At 35.3% G+C, this 20532-nt stretch overlaps 1 protein-coding gene across 1 annotated transcript in view; it reads right to left on the reverse strand.

The window, feature by feature from the left end:
• Positions 1-3450: 3450 nt before the first annotated feature.
• LOC128235238 (origin recognition complex subunit 4-like) overlaps positions 3451-20532 on the reverse strand; it is a 56657-nt gene continuing 39575 nt past the window's right edge. The window contains exons 10-13 of the mRNA XM_052950021.1: positions 15056-15164; positions 12599-12694; positions 11451-11515; positions 3451-3810 (exon numbers count right to left, since the gene is read on the reverse strand). Coding sequence (XP_052805981.1) covers positions 3622-3810; positions 11451-11515; positions 12599-12694; positions 15056-15164 — 459 coding nt within the window. The 3' untranslated portion in view covers positions 3451-3621. The remainder of the gene's footprint in view (positions 3811-11450; positions 11516-12598; positions 12695-15055; positions 15165-20532) is intronic.

A 20532-nucleotide genomic window follows, 5' to 3' on the forward strand; every position in this document is an offset into this window, starting at 1 on the left:
TCAATGAAGTTTGCATATGAGCAATTCAAGCCAAAAGCAGGTACCGGTAATAAAGGGGCTAAGATTCCTGTTTCCAAAGTCAATTGTTTACCATCCATTTACTGGTATTTATTACTAATTATAATGAAAATGTTCTACAAAAAAACACAAAACAAACAAGAGCACTGCGCATTGGGCGCCAAGTGTCCCCTACCGGTTTAAAGCCTTGTGGAAAGGATGAGTGTGTCTCAAGAGAATCTCCATGAAAACAAATCCTACCAATAAATCAAAGTTTTTTAAGTCATTCCAGCACATGTGATAGTGAACTAATAGCATTTGCCATCAAAATGCAACAGTTTTAGCCGTAAAACCTACCAGATCACCGATGTCTACTTTTGACGTATTGCCCTCTATCCACATACTAAGTTTCATGAACCTAGCTTTGATACTTTTTGAGTTATCACAGGACCAAATTGGCTATATTTTTAATAAGTCAAGGGCAATGACTCTGCATCTGTCTAACAAAAAAATAAACTAATGTGCAGAATCTCCATATTGCCCTCTTTCCATATACTAAGTTTCATTAACCTAGTTTTGATACTTTTTGAGTTATCGCAGGACCTAGATTTTTGTGGACGGACGGATGGATGGACAGATGGACAGAGGGTTAACCTTAAGTCCCCTCCAGTGAAACCGGTAGGGGACTAACAATACTTGAAATAAGCTTTCAATGATAGTTCCAGGATTTATCCTGAATGTTATCATCCCTGAGTATATGTACACCCACCATACATATAAATTCTCATACAAGCCCAGTCCAGATCTGACTGAATTATACTCTTTAGTGTTCTAAATGAAAGACACAGATCATAATCTCAATACTTCAAATTATATATTAACAGTCACCTGTGTTTGCACCTCATCTGTGAACAAACTTTTGTTACTCCCCTAAATTTCTCAAACATTTTTCCATTTATGGTTCCTCTGATATCATAGTATTTTATCAATGAATTGTGTCTTCAATTAAATAAATCATGAACAACTGTAGGGGTGTTAGCTTCAGATTGAAAGATACAATGGAAAAGAAGGTAAGTCAGCTTTATTTTAGCATTTATATTTCTGTAAAGCGCACAATAGAAGCAATTATACATATTTTGTTCCCAAACTGTTTACATGTACTAATATTACCATGAAGCAAAAATACATTTTCTTTCAAATGAAAAATACAACAGTTTGACTTTAATACCAACTCATACATTTCTAATGTGTTAGTATATAAAACATTGCTCCTTTCCAGAATTTCTTTAACATAAATTTTGGTTCAATTAAAAATGATTTAAACATGCTTTAATGTAAATCAATTCAGTTTCAGTTTAAGTATTCTAATAACGAAAAGCAGTCAACATGTTCTTTATCAACATGGAACTGAAAGATATCATAGTTCCAACCCTTTCATTGAAATAATTATATTAGTGTCATATCATGGTCATATATATGCATTTAGAAAATAAACATGATTCCAACCGTATAAGCAAAACAGGTTTTTTCTAATGAACAGTGTAATATACAGTTGTAAAGCATTGGAAGTTATTCAGTATATACATTTACATTACTGAAATACAATAGATTATATTTGCGTTTTATAGAACAACTAGTCCAATTAGGCCTTTAAGAAATGGGTTTGTTTCAGGGTACCTGACTTCGTTGGATTTATAGCCAAAACATTTTAAAGAAGAAGAAATGTGTCCATAGGACAAGGCTGTCCCCATATGAGGGGTTTGTCAAAAAGGCAAGGGCCATTTTTTTGTCCTTTTTTCATGAATGTTCATAAAAATTATGACTTCTATAACTTGGTAATATCAAATATCTCCCTGAAAAATCTCATGAGTGTATGACTAACAAAAGCTGTTGTAAGACAGCGCGCTCGACCACGCCGCTTCGACTTAGAAGCGAATACAATATTGATGTATGTGCCTGTCAAAAGCAATAAAAATCAAATTAAAAAGTAAACAGTGAACATTTACTCTCGGGGGCCCAAAACACAATCTCATAAAAGGTCTCTATAAACTCTTTACATATACCAAGTTTGCTTGCAATATGTCAATCCTTACTTACCTGGGGTAAGTTATTCAATACTAACCATTTTTTTACTTTGACCTTGATCCTATGGGCCTCATACACAATCTCATGAAAGGTCTCTATAACCTCTTCCTATATACCAAGTTTGGTCACTGAAGTCAAACTAGCTAAATATTTGATACATAAGGTGACTTTGATCCTGCCCTCCCACCAGCCCACCCAAACCATGACACAAGTCATTCTTATAACTTGTTTTCCCTTTGTGAAAATCTGGTTAAGAATATAAAAATGTGTATGTCAAAAGAAATCAAAAGAAAATTTAAAAAAAGAAGTAAATCAAGGGCCATAATTGGTATTTAAGATTTAAATGGAGTTATGTAACCTTATTGTAAGATGGTTGTCATTAATTGTGCGAAGTATTACGTCAACTGAATGAAGGGTATAGAAGTTATTAATAAATATCCCAACCTGCCCTAAAACTTTAACTTAAGTTCCATAGTCAATCAGGGGCTATATTTTTTTATAAAGGATAATATGGAGTTATCTAACCTCATTATATGATGGCCATTAACAACTGTGTGAAGTATTAAGGGAATTGAATGAAGGGTATTGCACTTATAAGTGAAAATCCCAACTTGCCCTAAAACTTTAACCGGACACCAACGCCCACGCTGGGGCGAGTAGTAAAGCCCTCCTTATTCTTCATCAGCCCAACATCATTCCCTAAGCTTTTCACTTATTAACGGGCCATAAGTCTGGTTAAACTAAGTATATTAGGAAAAGAATCACCAAGTGCAAAACTTAAATAATATTCCACCAAGGTTTCTTGACTGTGTGAAATAGTTTTGGATTTTTGAGAAATACAAGTTTGCATAATACTTCCAGACAGAATCACAGACGTAATGATGCATGCACGGACGGACAAGGGCAAATCTATATGCCTCCCACCCCCATTTTTGTTGGGGCATAAAAATGTTTTCCAAGAGTCCAAGGGGATTTGTAGTCTTAAAACCAAATATGCATGTCAACTTGACCTGAAATGAGAAAATTAAAAAAGAAATCCCTACCTACCAACCCATATTTTTCAAGTCATAACCAGAAACAGATCTATTTTTTTAAAGCTGCACTCTCACAGATTGAACGTTTTGACAACTTTTTAATTTTTTGTCTTGGAACGAGCCAATTTATGCGAGAATGCATGGAAACCAGTCATATAAGACTGATGACAAAAAATTAGATTGCAGATTTTTATATTTAAGTTCAAAAATTGATGTTTTATGCATTTTTCTTAAACCATTAGTAACAGTTAAGCCAAAAAAACATTAGTTTTCAAACGGAAATATAAAAATCTGCAATCTGATCTTATGTCAACAGTCTTTTATCACTGGTTTGCAGATATTTACGCAAAAATTTCCTCATTCCAAGACAAAAAAATAAAAAGTTGTAAAAACGGTAAATCTGTGAGAGTGCAGCTTTAAGATCCAAGATTAAGAATTAATTGATAGCTGATAAGGACACAGATATGTAAACAGTTTTCAGGTAGAAGTTAGGTGACCCGAGCTGTCAGACAGCGAGGGAACAAGACGCCCACTGGGATATCTCTGTAGGACAATTCGGGTACTTCTGCAGCGCGGTGAGTACCTGGGAGGGGTGCACAAGGAGGGACATGAGACGGTACTCCTTCTGTACACGAGTACCTCCAGTGCTCTCTAGTGGCCGTACCAGCTCCAGGGCAATCAGGTGCTCAAATGCCTGAAAATAAGGTAAAAATGCCTTATATACTGTTGCATATAACTGAGACAAATACTCAGTTCCAGCTTATAAGTTAAAGACAAAAAGTGCTTATCCTGAGGGGAAGTTTTGACTCTCATAGAGGAATAAAAGGTACCGGTACTTTCATGAACAAGTCCAAAGAAAACAGACACTATTTCTAAGAATATTCTAATATTATGAATATTTTTCCTATTCACACAGTTAACGCCAGTTTCTCACCATTTTTTTTCCATGAGCAGATGTCTATATGCAGTTATTGAGTTATTGCACTGAGCTGACGATGTGATAATTTGTGGTTGTCATGGATATGTGCGCAGGGATTCAGATAATGTTAATAGTTAATAGTGGGTACTTGTTTTATCTTTTTATTCTAGCATGGTTAAATTTTCGGATCTACTTATCTGAGGTGGGAGAAAAGATTTTCCACAATTAAAAATATTGTTTTAATATTCCAAAAAGGATGAATAAATGTCAAAAACAATGATTCTTATGAAGGATACCGAGTTAAAGTTAAAAGAACTATCACTATTTCTACCTTATGAGAATATAGTAGACCACTTTTAGCATTCACTAATCATTTAGAATTTTTGCGCTTTTTGCTATTAAATACACGTTACAACATTGTTAGTATATAGTAACTATTATTTTCCATATATGCATTATTTAGTAAGTAGTTAAAGGTTTATCAGTCAAAATTGATGCTAATGTTGTATTGATTTTGAAAAAGAGTGTCACTTTAAAGGACCTTGGGCAACCTTCCTTTAATTTAAATTATATATTGACGAAAAGACCAATCTTGGAGATGTAAAGCGCTGCTAGGATCTTGGGCAACCTTTCTGTGATATCAAATTATATATTGAGGAAAATGCACAAAAAATTTACAAAAATTATACATGGACACCCATTATTGGCGGTCTTAAAGCTGCACTCTCACAGATTGGACGTTTTGACAACTTTTTTATTTTTTGTCTGGAACGAGCCAATTTTGCGAAAATCCATGGAAACCAGTGATAAAAGACTGCTGACAAAAAATCAGATTGCAGATTTTTATATATAAGTCTAAAAAGTGATGTTTTAAGCATTTTTCTTAAACCGTTAGTTTAAGCCATAAAACATTAATTTTCGAACGGAAATATGAAAATCTACGATCTGATTTTTTGTCAGCAATCTATTGGTTTGCACATATTTACGCAAAAATTTGCTCTTTCCAAGACAAAAAATAAAAAAGTTGTTAAAGTGGTCAATCTGTAAGAGTGCAGCATTAAGCTGTTCCCAAAGCAAAAATCATGATAGTGACATTGAATTATTTCAGGATGAGGAAAGATAATGTATTTACTTCTAAATAAAATATCTTGAAGTGGCATAAGGAGGGCCAAGAAAAGTATAGCAAACAGTCGTCAGGAAGGCCATGATCCCTATACCAATATATGTACTAACAAAAAATACTCATATTACTACGTAATGTAAATATAACATATTATACAACTATTGACTAAATCATTCTAACATGCATTATGAACTTATGGGTTACCTTGAAGGAACAGTATTAGCGTTAAAAAACCCAAAAGTTGCCCAAAAACTTTAACCATATTTTTTAAGTTGATCAAGGGACGTAATTTGTATTTAGGATAATATGGAGTTATGTAACCTAATTGTGTGATGGTTGTCAATAAAATAACACTGCGATCATTCGAGGACGCCGTGCCCAAGCTAAAACCTCAAGTGATCCAATGTTTAAACGACCCAAGTTTCCATTTTAGTCCATTATGAAATATCTTACAATGTATTTTCAGAGTATTCAGTCGTCATACTGGTCGTTTACTTCGGCACCAATTATGTATTGCGTTGTCGTAAGCGTTCATATGTTCAAAGGCTGTAACATACTAAATCTAAATATGTAAAAGTTAACAGTTAATAAATAGCAAAGTTTATTTAATTATTTTTTTAACAAAAAAAAACGACACATTATCTTAACAAGCAACATTGGAATATGATAATTCTCAGGTGTGACAATTTGTAAGTTCTTTCTGATTTGCCATATTGCAAAGCAAAGTGACATGAAGGAATTCTTTTCAGAGATTCCAATGCTGGACTGTAGGGTTATTTCATTTAATATATGTTTATAACATCCATTTCTCATTATTAACGTCACACAAATATCTTATCAAATGCCTCTATATACACGGATGCGAAACAGTGGCTCCAGCTCTTTTAGGAGCTGTATATAAAAAAGAGCTGATGACACTTCCGAGCTAGAGCAAAACAACGGACATCATCATAAAACGTAAGTATGACTCGTTATTTTATCTAATATCACAATTATGAGGGCTTATTTGAGAAATCGGGGAATGCAGTGCCATATAAATATATTTAATCTTCACACGTTTTTCGGTTATTTTGTAAACATATTGTTTATGGAGTTATAAGACCGATTTTCCCATCAAACACATGCATGTTTACAAACGAAATTAGAACATTTTCACCAATTTTCAGCTGAATTTCACTCAAAAAGTTTACTTTAAGATAAAACAAGTATTATCGAGTGCTTTTATTTTGTCGGGAATAAAAATGACGGCCTGTTTACCGGAATAAGCATGTCAATACTCTTTTCTGGGTTGAGCTGGAGCCAAAAGCCAGGGAGCTTGAGCCAAAGCGTTGAGGCTGAGCCAATACGCTGTATAATAATGCACTCAACTCGGCATGTTTGGAATAGTTAAAGTTCTGTATTTATAAGTATTAAGATATTGTTGTATTTTTTAAAATATCTAATTATTTATGAATATTTAAGGCAATTCATCTGATAATGGGCGTTGCAATCTCAGAATTGTCGATGAGGCTAAACCATCCTTTCACTTTTGAACCATAATGTAAACAAATACATTAGTTTTTCAATGACAAAAAATTGTACACTATTACCAGTTAGTGATTCGTTTTGAGCCTGGTGTTGTGGCTGTATTATCAGGTACCATCACTATACCCACAATGTCTAGCAACTAACCTTGTCAATTCTAAATGGAAGACCACACTAACACGTATTCAATCCGATTGGTGTACTAGCGGTCAGTTAATTTTAAAGTTGATGTAATTTAGCACATAGTTTAGCAGTTTTTCGTCTATTTAATCTTTGTTAAATGACACACTTTTCTTTGATCCACTACAATTAATTTATTTTGGAATCTGATTGGAGTAAAAAACTGGTCAAGAAACAGTAACCATACAATTATATAGATGTTGTGAAAGGATTGTTTAGCCCCATTGACATTTCTGAGATTGAAACGCCCATTATCAGATGAATTAAATTAAATATTCATACATAATTAGAGATTTTAAAAAATTTAACAATATCTTAATACTAGTTATAAATACAGTGACATAATGTGCCCTAAAACTTTAACTTAAGCTCCTAAGTCAATCGGGGCCATAATTTGTATTTAGGACAACATGGTGTAATGTAAACTCATTGGGAAAATACCAACCTGCCCTAAAACTTAACCTGGACACCCATGCAGACGCAGGGATGAGAGGTAAAGCCTCGTTTAATTCTTCGATTAGTCAAGCTAAAAACAAAATATAACTGTGTCTGTTTTTTTGTATGTTCACTCATGTGCAAAAGGCGAGCTGGTATGCCCTATATTTGTGTACATTTTAATAAAACCTAAATATTTACAACAGATTCTGCTTAATGTTTAACCTATCCAAACATGTTGAAAACAAATGTATGGCTAAAGGACTAGGCGCTTGTTGTTGCTGACCTTTGATTACCAGGGTATAAACAAAGTGGTACAGTGAAAAACAGCCCCATGATAACAATAACATTGACTGATGTCTTAGTGAAACTGAAGTTAGTTTTTAGCCACGTGCCTCCGACAATGGGATTGACAGGACTTGTGCTTATACACCGCTCAAAAAATAATTATGACTAAAGTAGAAATTTAGCGGTTAATTTTATTCGAGCCATTCTGAATAATTGAATAATTTAGGATAAATGTTCAGGCACATTGCCTCTGCCAATGGGATTGCCGAACAAATTCATATTTAAATACTTGAAAAAGCTCTGACAACCAAAAATCCATCAAGCAAATAAAAACGGACAAATTAACATTAAAGTTATTTATTTGTTAGCTAGTAAAAATCCATTTCATCAGCTCAACACTATAGAACGTTCTAAAAAGTTAATTGGATGCTGAGCTGCCCCGCCTACCAATTTAATTGTTTATAAGACCAATAATTATCAGTCACTAACAAATACATTGATAATAATAGGAAAGTTTCAAATTTCATAACATCAATGATTTAGCATGTTACTTTCAGGAACAATTTTATGGTGACTGTTTATTTTTATTCTAAAATCATTCTCTGTTAAACATATTCTACTATTCAAACATTATTATTTTTCAAATATATTGTCCTGGAAATTATGTGAATGGCTTTCATTACATTTCAACTCAATGTTGTGATTATTCATCTGATTTTTTTTTTAATTCACGTAAAAGTGAGTGGCTGCTCTTACTTTTCAACTAAATCTTGTATTTTAACACAGTAAGAGTCTGTTAATTCATTTATTGGTCTTATGTTCCCTGTTCTTCATTTTTTTATGATCTATCCTAAATTCTTTCAGTGATATATAAAGCCATATACAGGTAATACATCCATGTGACTCTAAATCAAGCAGCCACTGGAAAGATGGTGAGGATTGCATATTTGTCATAGAAAATATCTCATGAACATGCCATTTGCTTAGCTTTCTTTTATTTAAATTATTTGGTATTTTTAATGCCATTCTTTTGGAGCATGTAGGATTCAGACAATAAAATGTTTCTGTTAATTATTTTCCATTTGGTCATACTGTGTATACAATTCTATTTATAATATAACCTTAAAATTTTATGACAATTTCATATTTCATATTTCTCTTAAAATGTTTAGTCTTGCTTGATAGTGACGAGTTCACAATTGTCAGGCAAATCAATGCAAGATATACATATGAAATTCTCCTTTTTAACAAAAAGCTTAGTTTCTAAATGGTTGCCATGCCAACCAAATCATTGTTAAACTTTGCCTTTTAACTTCCTATTTATAAGGCTATACATTGTGAAAATGCATTAATTAATCAGTGAATGTTTGAAAATAAATATTCTGTGACTTTTACCTTATTGCTTGCTCAAACTTCAAAATATACGGCAAATTTAAATTTTCCTATTAACTAATAATTTTTTCATCGAAAATTTCAGCATGAAATATTTTGAAAAAAAACATTTTTTTAGCCTTATTTAGAAATGATTATCAAATTTAGAGAAAATACACAAAATGTGTTATTTAGCTTTATTTATTTCATTCCAAATCAGAAATTTTGAATTTGACCTATTTTGGCAGAAAAATTGATAGAAATAAAAAAGAATAAAGTGCCATATTTGTGTCAAAAATTGATAGATTTTAAAAAAACATATGCATATTTTAGTTTTTAAGGACATAACCTTTATGATGATAAATCTCTCAGCTATACCACATGAAATAAAAAAATTGTTATTGATACCCATGTAAAAAAAATAACTTTTACGGAGAAATGTTTCTCTATGTGTTTTATAAGAAAGGCTGAAGGACTTCTTACTTGTTGTTGCTGACCTCAATCACTGTAGTGTGAAAAACTGCACCATGCTAGGTTTACTGGAGTTTTGCTTTGAGTTTCATAGGAAAAGTTGAAGGACTATGTGCTTGTTGTTGTTGACCTCAATCACCAGCGTGAAAAACAGCCCAATGGTTCTTTCACAGGGGGATTGGTTGAAGGACTAGGTACTTGTTGTTGCTCACCTGGATTACCAGTGGCACAACAAAAGTGGCACAAATTATGTACTTTGCCTGGTTACATGTTTAATTGTGCACTTAAAGCAACTGTGCACCAGATGATCAATTTGCAAGAAAAAAAGAAAATTGTCGAAAACTGTCATAAACATGGTATTAATGTGTACAATGGATTGAAACTTACTAACTGAAGTACCACATAGTTTACAATTTATTTAAGTTTAGCAGTTATTTTGATTTTTCCATTAAAAAAGATTACTGGGTATGTCTACCTAGTAGAATTCATTCCTTATGCGTGATTGGCTAGTCGTTGTTATCACATGATATGACCAAGATAGGTGTATACCATATTATACTATTTATAGGACGCTAGCATAGATAGGACGTAGGCAAAAAATTGGTGAGAAATCGGGTAAAAACCCTTAATATATAAGATAGGATGTGTTATGTGTTATATAGGAAAGATTGAAGGACTAGGTGCTTGTTGTTTTAATGAGCTCGATCACCAGTGGTACAACAAAAGTGGCAGAGTTCATGTACTGTGCCTTGTTATGTGTTTGAATTGTCCTTGTATTTTTCTCAGTATCTCTTATTTTACGTAAGGTTGAAAAACACCGCCTACGTAAATTTGAATGGAGAATGTTTCGCTATGTGTTATATAGGAAAGGTTGGAGGATTGTGGGCTTGTTGGTGAATTTGATGCAACAAAAAAAACACACTCAGTGCATGTACTTTCCCTTGTTTACATGATTTTTTTTTGTATGTTTTTCACTATTGGTGAAAAGACAAACACTCCCTAAGAATTAAACAACATGTCTACACACTGTTCTTATCAATGTATGCCTTACGTGATGATGATCAGGTGGTGGGAACTTATTTTGCAGACAAAATTAGGGGCGTATGAATCAATTTTTGTTCCCTCAAAATGGAAATGCTTAAGAAGATAAGGAATAAAATAAAAGGCATGGGGTGTATAGACTTACGAAATTTAACTAGTTAATGTTTGTTGCAATTGTCGCAAATTTACTGAACGTTGTTTGGCTTTTATGTTTGTACATTTTCAAGATTTTCCTACAGGAAGCAACCCATATAATATATTGACACTAAACTGAAATACCTTCAGATATTGATAGCTCACTTATGTGTCTATGCGTACAATTAAAAATGCTACAGGTACATTTCCAACTATCTAATAAAATCTCCCACAAAGAAATTAGTAACAGAACAATGCTAATTACACAATATTTAAAGAACATTTATTTACATCTAAATATCTCTTTCTTAATGACTATTTGTAAAACTAACAGTTGTCCACATGCATTCAAAAAGATTAATCCTAAACTGTTCTTACAATTAAAATTTTGTTTAATACCAAGGTTTTAAAGGTGATATTTTCATAAATATCTAGAGCTATCACTGGATGTGATTAATACCCCCACCACACCACCCACTGGGAGTGATGTCGTATATTCCTTATATGCCCTATGTTGGTAAGAAAGCTTCAATGAAGTTAATGGTCTTCAGTTCAACTATATAGAAATAAGGACTACATCTGTGAAATAAGGCATAAAATTTCTTTTAAGTATTTAAAAACATACCGCAGTTTATAACTGAGTTGACTGTTAGGTAGGTTGACTGTTGCTGTATTAATAGCATGTTTTTTGACTATTTAGTATAACCTTTAAAATCATTTGTTCAATCAGTGTAAGGAGAGTGAAGGAAAATTTAAAGAATAAAGAATTTAAAAGTAAACAAATTAAGTATAAAAACAATCAAATGGAAATAACTCTAAAAAATACCAAACACAAGATAATATTTACCTTAAGCACCACCGGCTTATCAAACACTTGCATTGATGATCGGCGCTGCGCAAACTTTTGATATTCTAAAAAATAAAATATACATAATTCTACAAACAACATTTTAAAGAGTCATGCTGTGATCTAAAAGGTACCTTTTAAGTAGAGGTTGCAAATTTGACATGTAGGCTTTTTAATAAACAAAAACAGTATGTCGTTTATCTTGTAGAATCAAAAATAACTTAGTTATGGCCGAAACAAGGATTGATGGACCAGAATAGTGGAACCATGGAGAAAATTAAATAACCCCCCACCCCCACCCCCCTGTGTGTTTTTAAGAAACTTTGAGATACAGTAAAAGCATCATTCTGTTCTGTGAAATTTGGATAAAATTAATCGAAATATTTTTTTTATTTTTGCAGTTAGATTATACTACTGTCATTGAGTACACTTCAAAAAATCTCTTTCCTGTGATGTATATACTACCTAAAAAAAATGAGATGCAAAAGAACATTTGGTCCCTTTTATATAATATGATACAACATTTTGATATGTATCTTCTTTCGAATAAGGTATTATGGTCTGTTAAAGCAGGTTACCCTGCACAGAGGTGGGTATATCATAAACATAAATTAATGTTTTTTAAGCGAAATTGTACAAATGTTCCAGTTTTTGAAATGAGACTCTCACATTTAAGGAGTCAGACATTGAACATTTTCATTTCATATTCACTGTGAATGAACTTTTTAAAACAATGGTTTAAAGTCTTCATTATTAGAATGTAAAGTAAGCTCTTTTGTTCTTCAATATTTGAAAATGTTAGAAAATGTTTTATTTTGCTGAAAAGCATTAAAAGCGTAGTGGTATTAATTAGCACAAGCCGCAAGCCCTGGATAATTGTATTTTACTTTAATACTCAAGTTTAAGGAAAGGTGAGTTACGCTGCAAGTGTATATAACCATACGTAGGCAAGTATGAACATGGTGTATTAGTAAAGAAAATAAAAGTGATTGCAAAAGAAAGTGCTAATGATTATAAACAGACTGAAGCCCGAGTCTCCTGTTGGTAAAAGATGGTTACAATCAAATGTAGATTTGCAACTGAACTTTGAGTCTGAGCCCCAAATGAGACTGTTGGTAAACAAGGGCCAAGATCCTGTGATAGCTCACCTTTGTAGACCATTTCAAAGTTGAAAGGTTCACCATCATATATGTCATTTAGGTGTTTCATGGAAATGATGAGGCAAAGCTCCAGGATAGAGACACCTAGAATCATTGAAATGAACAATTATTATCATGAGATATCACCAAACAAGTATATATGTACAAGGAAGTACATTGAAATGATATATTAACATCAAATAAGTACATTGGAATGATAATTATATTAACATCACACTGAAACAAGTACATTGAAATGATATATTACACTCAAACAAGCCAATTGATATGATCAATTATGTACAAAAGACAACCCTTGAGGGTGATATCCTTCAGCAGAGATTTGACCCAACCAGAAGGATTTGTTGAAACAATTTAAACAAAAGCAGTCACAGACTGACATATCCCCCATCCAATTTAAAAACAGAGTCAACTTTGCCTTACAGCTAAGGATAGCAATGAATACTAGATATTGCTTTTTTGAAAACGTGCTTGTCTCCCCAATTGTGTGGTCATTGCTGGACATAAAAATTTTGCTTTTGGAATGTAGAGGAACAAACAGTGACCTTGAAGTTTGGCCTATTCACCTATATTCAATAGTGAACATCTACTACATAAGATCAGTGATCTCAAAATCAATAGGGGTCATCTATTTAAATCATGACCAACATGCATACCAAGTATGAAGTTCCTGGCTCCCAGCGTTCTTAAGTTATGGAGCGGAAACTGTTTTTACCTCAAGGTCACCTTTACCTTGACCTTTGACCTACTGATGTTTAATTCATATCATGTACCAACAATAAGTTTTATATTAAAGGCAGTATCAAAGTGTGCTTAAATTCAAACTAGTACTTGGTCTGTTACTAAATATGATTCAAACTGGTACTTGGTCTGGTACCAAATGTGAAGTCATTAGTATTTCAGATTTTGCGCTCAACTTTAACGAGTACATAGTTTGAATGGTGCCATATAGTTTATATACATGTTTAAATTATATATATATATATATACTTACTGAGGAAGAGAATGAAGTGTTGTTGATTAATCTTGGAAAATGTGAACGAAGTTTGTATTGTATGAAGTTCCTGGGCGCAAGCGTTATTCAATCATTGATTGGAAACCATTTTTTTTCAGCTCAAGGTCATCGTGACCTTGACCTTTGACCTACTGATCATAAATTCAATAGGGGTCATCTACATGATCAACTAGCATACCAAGTATGTAGTTCCTGGGTGCAAGCGTTCTTTAGTTATTGAGCAGAAACCATTTTTAAGCTTAAGATCAACACCAACATATCGTTTTTTACCTAAAGGTAACCGCGACCTTGACCTTTGACCTTTTGATCTCAAAATCAATAGGGGTCATCTACTAGTCATGAACAACTAGCATACCAAGTATGGAGTTGCTGGACCCAAAGGATCTTTAGTTATTGAGCAGAAACCATTTCTTCTTTGACCTACTGATCTCAAAATCAATAGGGGTCATCTACTAGTCATGACCAACCAGCATACCAAGTATGAAGTTCCTGGGTCTAAGCGTTCTATAGTTATTGAGCGGAAACAAAGTGTGACGTACAGACTGACTGACTGACGGGGGAGACATAATTAACAAAGGTCAATAACTGCAGTCAGAGTTATCGTTCCTGTGCACTGCAATTCCCCTAAATGAGATATATCTGTATATGAAGTTTTAAGTCAATAACTCAAAGACTTTTCAAGTTATGCTCTGGACAAGATTGCCAAGACACACACATACACAAACGCCTACCATTACTATAATCCCCTTCGCCTTTCGGCTGGGGATATTGAAAGATTCTCTTTAAATCTTTTATTATGTGGCTTTGTTTGCCTGACATAAATAATTCCTCTCACAGATTTATTATTCAACAACAGCAGCAAAGAGCAAACGCTAACCCTATAAACACTTATAATAATCGACCTAGCTCCAATATCACAAAAATACTTCAAGTCAAATTTCAACAACAAACTCAACCCACTTTTAACCACATAAAAGCATAGTATGATTCAAAATGTGTATCTTTTTACAATTTTAAAGAATGTATAATTATTCAATTAGAATGTGTTGATAAAAAATCCTTTTGTCAATATTTAAAAACTTATTTTATTGTAAAAATTATTTGAGAAATTGTTGAAAGAAAGATGAATTTTAGTCAAATAATTTTTTTGTACTTTTGCAAATTTTTCCTTTGGAAACTTGACCAAAGTTTTAAATCAACATATCGAGGGGTGAACACCAAAAGGTTCTAAGTGACATTAAATAAAGAAGAAGATAAAACCTTTTCACTTTCAGCCCTCAATATTTTATGAGAAAATATTTTTTTAGAAAGAGTACAAACAATTTTGATTATTAAAAAAAACTATGCTATGAGGTAAAATGAGGTGAGAATTGAGATAAGACTTGAGTATTTATGTGATATTAGGGTATTTGCACCCTTATTGCACTTACCATGCAGCATAGCAGCCTTGGAATCAGTGGCACTGATTTGCATGGCATCCTGAAAGTCTCCGGCAGCCAGCCATTTGTGGTCCCCACACAGCTGGCACACTGGGTACATCTGCAAACAAACACATTCCTTACATGTGCACACTTTGGCATTTCCCGATTTGGTCAAAAGCCATTAGACTATTTTTCAATCACACTTTAAAGTATTTTCTCAATATGACACTGTGACAAATTTATAACAGATATCAGACAGTGAAAACAAAGGGTGGAATGATATTTTTTAAGGGAGCAGTAAAATGCACTAAATGCACAGTTCATTAATTTATTGTCCGAATTCCTTGTGGTCATTATTTTTATATGGTTGAAGTGCAATTGACAGTTACCATATTTACATTAATATAACAACTACTTGACAGATTATCTTATAACTACCCTGGGATTTTACATGACCATAATTCAACCACATTTTTTCTGAGTAAAACATTATATATGAGGCAACACTCAAGATTGAGTCCGCCTTCAATATTGAACAATTTTGATTAAATAAAACCCATCTTGATCAAATTCAATTCCATTGCACTTGTTTGTTTGGGTGTTTATCACACCCTTGGTTAGCAGTCTATCGTCTCACCCACAGTTTCCAGTCTAACATCTCAACCTCAGTTACCAGTTTATCATCGCACCCCTAGTTACCAGTCCATCATTGCACCCCCAGTTACCAGTCCATCATTGCACCTCAGGTTACCAGTTTATCATTGCACCCCAAGTTACCAGTCCATCATTGCACCTCCAGTTACCAGTATATCATTGCACCCTCAGTTACCAGTCCATCATTGCAACCTCAGTTACAAGTCCATCATTGCACCCCAAGTAACCAGTCCATCATTGCAACCTCAGTTACCAGTATATCATTGCACCCCCAGTTGTCAGTCCATCATTGCAACCTCAGTTACCAGTCCATCATTGCACCCCCAGTTACCAGTCCATCATTGCACCTCCAGTTACCAGTATATCATTGCAACCTCAGTTACCAGTCCATCATTGCAACCTCAGTTACCAGTCCATCATTGCACCCTCAGTAACCAGTCCTTCATTGCACCTTCAGTTACCAGTATATCATTGCACCCCCAGTTACCAGTCCATCATTGCAACCTCAGTTACCAGTCCATCATTGCACCCCCAGTTACCAGTCCATCATTGCACCCCCAGTTACCAGTCCATCATTGCACCCCCAGTTACCAGTCCATCATCACACCCTCATTTACCAGTCCATCATTGCACCCTCAGTTTCCAGTTCATCATTGCAACCTCAGTTACCAGTCCATCATTGCACCCACAGTTTTCAGTTCATCATTGCACCCCCAGTTACAAGTCCATCATTGCACCCCCAAATAACCAGTCCATCATTGCACCCTCAGTTTCCAGTCCATCATCCCACCCTCAGTTACCAGTCCATCATTGCACCCTCAGTTTTTAGTTCATCAACCCACCCTCAGTTTCTAGTCCATCATCCCTTCCTCAGTTACCAATCTATCATCCAACTCTCAGTTTCCAGTCCATCATACCACCCTCAGTTACCAGTCCATCATCACACCCTCAGTTTCCAGTCCATCATCCCACCCTTAGTAACCAGTCTATCATCACGCCATCAGTTTTCAGTTCATCATCCCACCCTCAGTTTCCAGTCCATCATCCCTTCCTCAGTTACCAGTCTATCATCCCACCCTCAGTTTCCAGTCCATCATACCACCCTCAGTTACCAGTCCATCATCACGCCATCAGTTTTCAGTTCATCATCACACCCTCATTTACCAGTTTATCATCAAACCCTCACTTACCAGTCCATCATCACACCCTCAGTTACCAGTTTATCATCAAACCCTCAGTTTCCAGTCCATCATACCACCCTCAGTTACCAGTCCATCATTGCAACCTCAGTTACCAGTCTATCATCACACCCTCAGTTACCAGTCCATCATCACACCCTCAGTTACCAGTCCATCATCACACCCTCAGTTACCAGTTTATCATCAAACCCTCAGTTTTCAGTTCATCATCCCAACCTCAGTTTCCAGTCCATCATCCCTTCCTCAGTTACCAGTCTATCATCACGCCATCAGTTTTCAGTTCATCATCACACCCTCATTTACCAGTTTATCATCAAACCCTCACTTACCAGTCCATCATCACACCCTCAGTTACCAGTTTATCATCAAACCCTCAGTTTCCAGTCCATCATACCACCCTCAGTTACCAGTCCATCATTGCAACCTCAGTTACCAGTCTATCATCACACCCTCAGTTACCAGTCCATCATCACACCCTCAGTTACCAGTCCATCATCACACCCTCAGTTACCAGTTTATCATCAAACCCTCAGTTTTCAGTTCATCATCCCAACCTCAGTTTCCAGTCCATCATCCCTTCCTCAGTTACCAGTCTATCATCCCACCCTCAGTTTCCAGTCCATCATACCACCCTCAGTTACCAGTCTATCATCACACTCTCAGTTATCAGTCCATCATCACATCCTCAGTTACCAGTCTATCATCAAACCCTCAGTTTTCTGTTCATCATCACACCCTCAGTTTCCAGTCTATCATTATATCCTCAGTTACCAGTCCATCATCACACCCTCAATAACCAGTCTATCATCAAACCCTTAGTTTTCATTTCATCATGACACCCTCAGTTACCAGTCCGTCATCACACCCTCAGTTACCAGTCTATCATCAAACCATCAGTTTTCAGTTCATCATTGCACCCTCAGTTTCCAGTCTATCATTGCACCCTCAGTTACCAGTCTATCATCACACCCTCAGTTACCAGTCCATCATCGCACCCTAAGTTACCAGTCCGTCATCACACCCTCAGTTACCAGTCTATCATCACACCCTCAGTTACCAGTCCATCATGACACCCTCAGTTTCCAGTCTATCATCACACCCTCAGTTACCAGTCCATCATGACACCCTCAGTTACCAGTCTATCATCACACCCTCAGTTACCAGTCCGTCATCACACCCTCAGTTTCCAGTCTATCATCACACCCTCAGTTACCAGTCCATCATCACACCCTCAGTTTCCAGTCTATCATCACACCCTCAGTTACCAGTCCATCATCACACCCTCAGTTACCAGTCTATCATCACACCCTCAGTTACCAGTCCATCATCACACCCTCAGTTTCCAGTCTATCATCACACCCTCAGTTACCAGTCCATCATCACACCCTCAGTTACCAGTCCGTCATCACACCCTCAGTTACCAGTCTATCATCAAACCATCAGTTTTCAGTTCATCATTGCACCCTCAGTTTCCAGTCTATCATTGCACCCTCAGTTACCAGTCTATCATCCCACCCTCAGTTACCAGTCCATCATCGCACCCTAAGTTACCAGTCCGTCATCACACCCTCAGTTACCAGTCTACCATCACACCCTCAGTTACCAGTCCATCATGACACCCTCAGTTTCCAGTCTATCATCACACCCTCAGTTACCAGTCCATCATGACACCCTCAGTTACCAGTCTATCATCACACCCTCAGTTACCAGTCCGTCATCACACCCTCAGTTTCCAGTCTATCATCACACCCTCAGTTACCAGTCCATCATCACACCCTCAGTTTCCAGTTTATCATCACACCCTCAGTTACCAGTCCATCATCACACCCTCAGTTACCAGTCTATCATCACACCCTCAGTTACCAGTCCGTCATCACACCCTCAGTTTCCAGTCTATCATCACACCCTCAGTTACCAGTCCATCATGACACCCTCAGTTACCAGTCCGTCATCACACCCTCAGTTACCAGTCTATCATCAAACCATCAGTTTTCAGTTCATCATTGCACCCTCAGTTTCCAGTCTATCATTGCACCCTCAGTTACCAGTCTATCATCAAACCCTCAGTTTTCAGTACATCATCGCACCCTAAGTTTCCAGTCTATCAAAACAATGCCCATTATAAGTCTATCATCGTGCCCTCAATTGCCAGTCTATCATCACATCCTAAGTTTCCAGTCTATCATTGCACCCCCAGTTTCCAGACCATTGCTTGCTTAGTTTCCAGTCCATCATAGCACCCTTTGATCCCCACTATGGATTCTTTGTCTTGGCCTCTCAAAATGGACACCTGTACTGGTTTCTACCCAGGAAACAGACTTGAGAGTGGTTCTATAAGCTTTGTCTTGGCCTCTCAAAATGGACACCTGTACTGGTTTCTACCCAGGAAACAGACTTGAGAGTGGTCCTATAAGCTATCAGCTTTCGTCACAATCGAGCTAATAGAAATAAGTATAACTAACAAACTTAGTTACCAGTCAATCATCATTGCCTTATATACCAGTCTATCATTCTTACCTTAAAAAACAATTTATTATCATAACCCTGATAAGTAACAAGTCTATCATCACATCCTAAGATATCAGTCTTATTTCACATCCCTCAGTAAATTGTCTTTTATTACACCCTAAGTAACCCTTTGATCATCGCAACGCTCAGCTTCAAGTCTATCCTCTTACCCTTAGGGGACATACACTCCCACCAGTCTATCATTATTACTTGGCATAATATTTATTATTTACTAGAAAAATGATCTATTTTCAAGATGGGAAAGTAAAAAACAACACACCTTCAATAAGTTTAAATAACCTTAAAAACAACTCCTAGTTTTTTTTAGATTTTTTTACAATGTTTTAACACAACACACCTGCAAGATTCTGTAAAGTTTATAACAACTAAGCTAAAATTTGTACACCAATCTGTTTAAAACAATGCCCAACCCACAATTCATTTATCATTTTATGTAACACCTGGCAATGCAGCAATAATTTCCAGATCATAATATTATAGGGATGGCAAGTAAAATCGGTACGCGAGTACTCTGACAATCTTCCGATCAAGAACTGAAGTACTAGGAAAAACCTGATATGTTTTTTGGAAGAGACATGTTCATGTACCCTGTACGTGGGGCATAGTAATATTGGTCATTTCCGTCATTTCCGTGTTTTTTGTTCTTCAATAAGTGTCGACTAACGTACAACATCAGAAAGATTAATAAAAAGCAAAAAAGGGGTTGTTTCATTCATTTAATTTGTGGTTTGTCCTTTTTATTTCATTTAACATATAAACCTATCACGCTACAAATATAGCGCATGCCAAAGAATTAATAATATACATATAAAAAAATTATCATGTCTTTAAATCAGCATATGAGCACTCTCAATGATAATAAATTAAAAAAAAAATCATGCTAGGCTTCAAAACACTTGGTCATCTTTTGAGCATACTTGTAGTGCCATCATCAAAGGTTAACTCTAAACCATACTGAGCGTACATTTATTCATTACTTGCTGTTGGCTGCCCATTTGAAAATAAAATACTGACTTGACTTTATGAAATACTTATTTTGTTTTTCTCAATAAATGGATAATTCTCATTTAAAAACATCAAACAACCAAGAGAGATGATCATTGC

The sequence above is a fragment of the Mya arenaria genome, chromosome 5 (assembly GCF_026914265.1).
Source record: "Mya arenaria isolate MELC-2E11 chromosome 5, ASM2691426v1".
Taxonomy (NCBI): Eukaryota; Metazoa; Mollusca; class Bivalvia; order Myida; family Myidae; genus Mya; species Mya arenaria.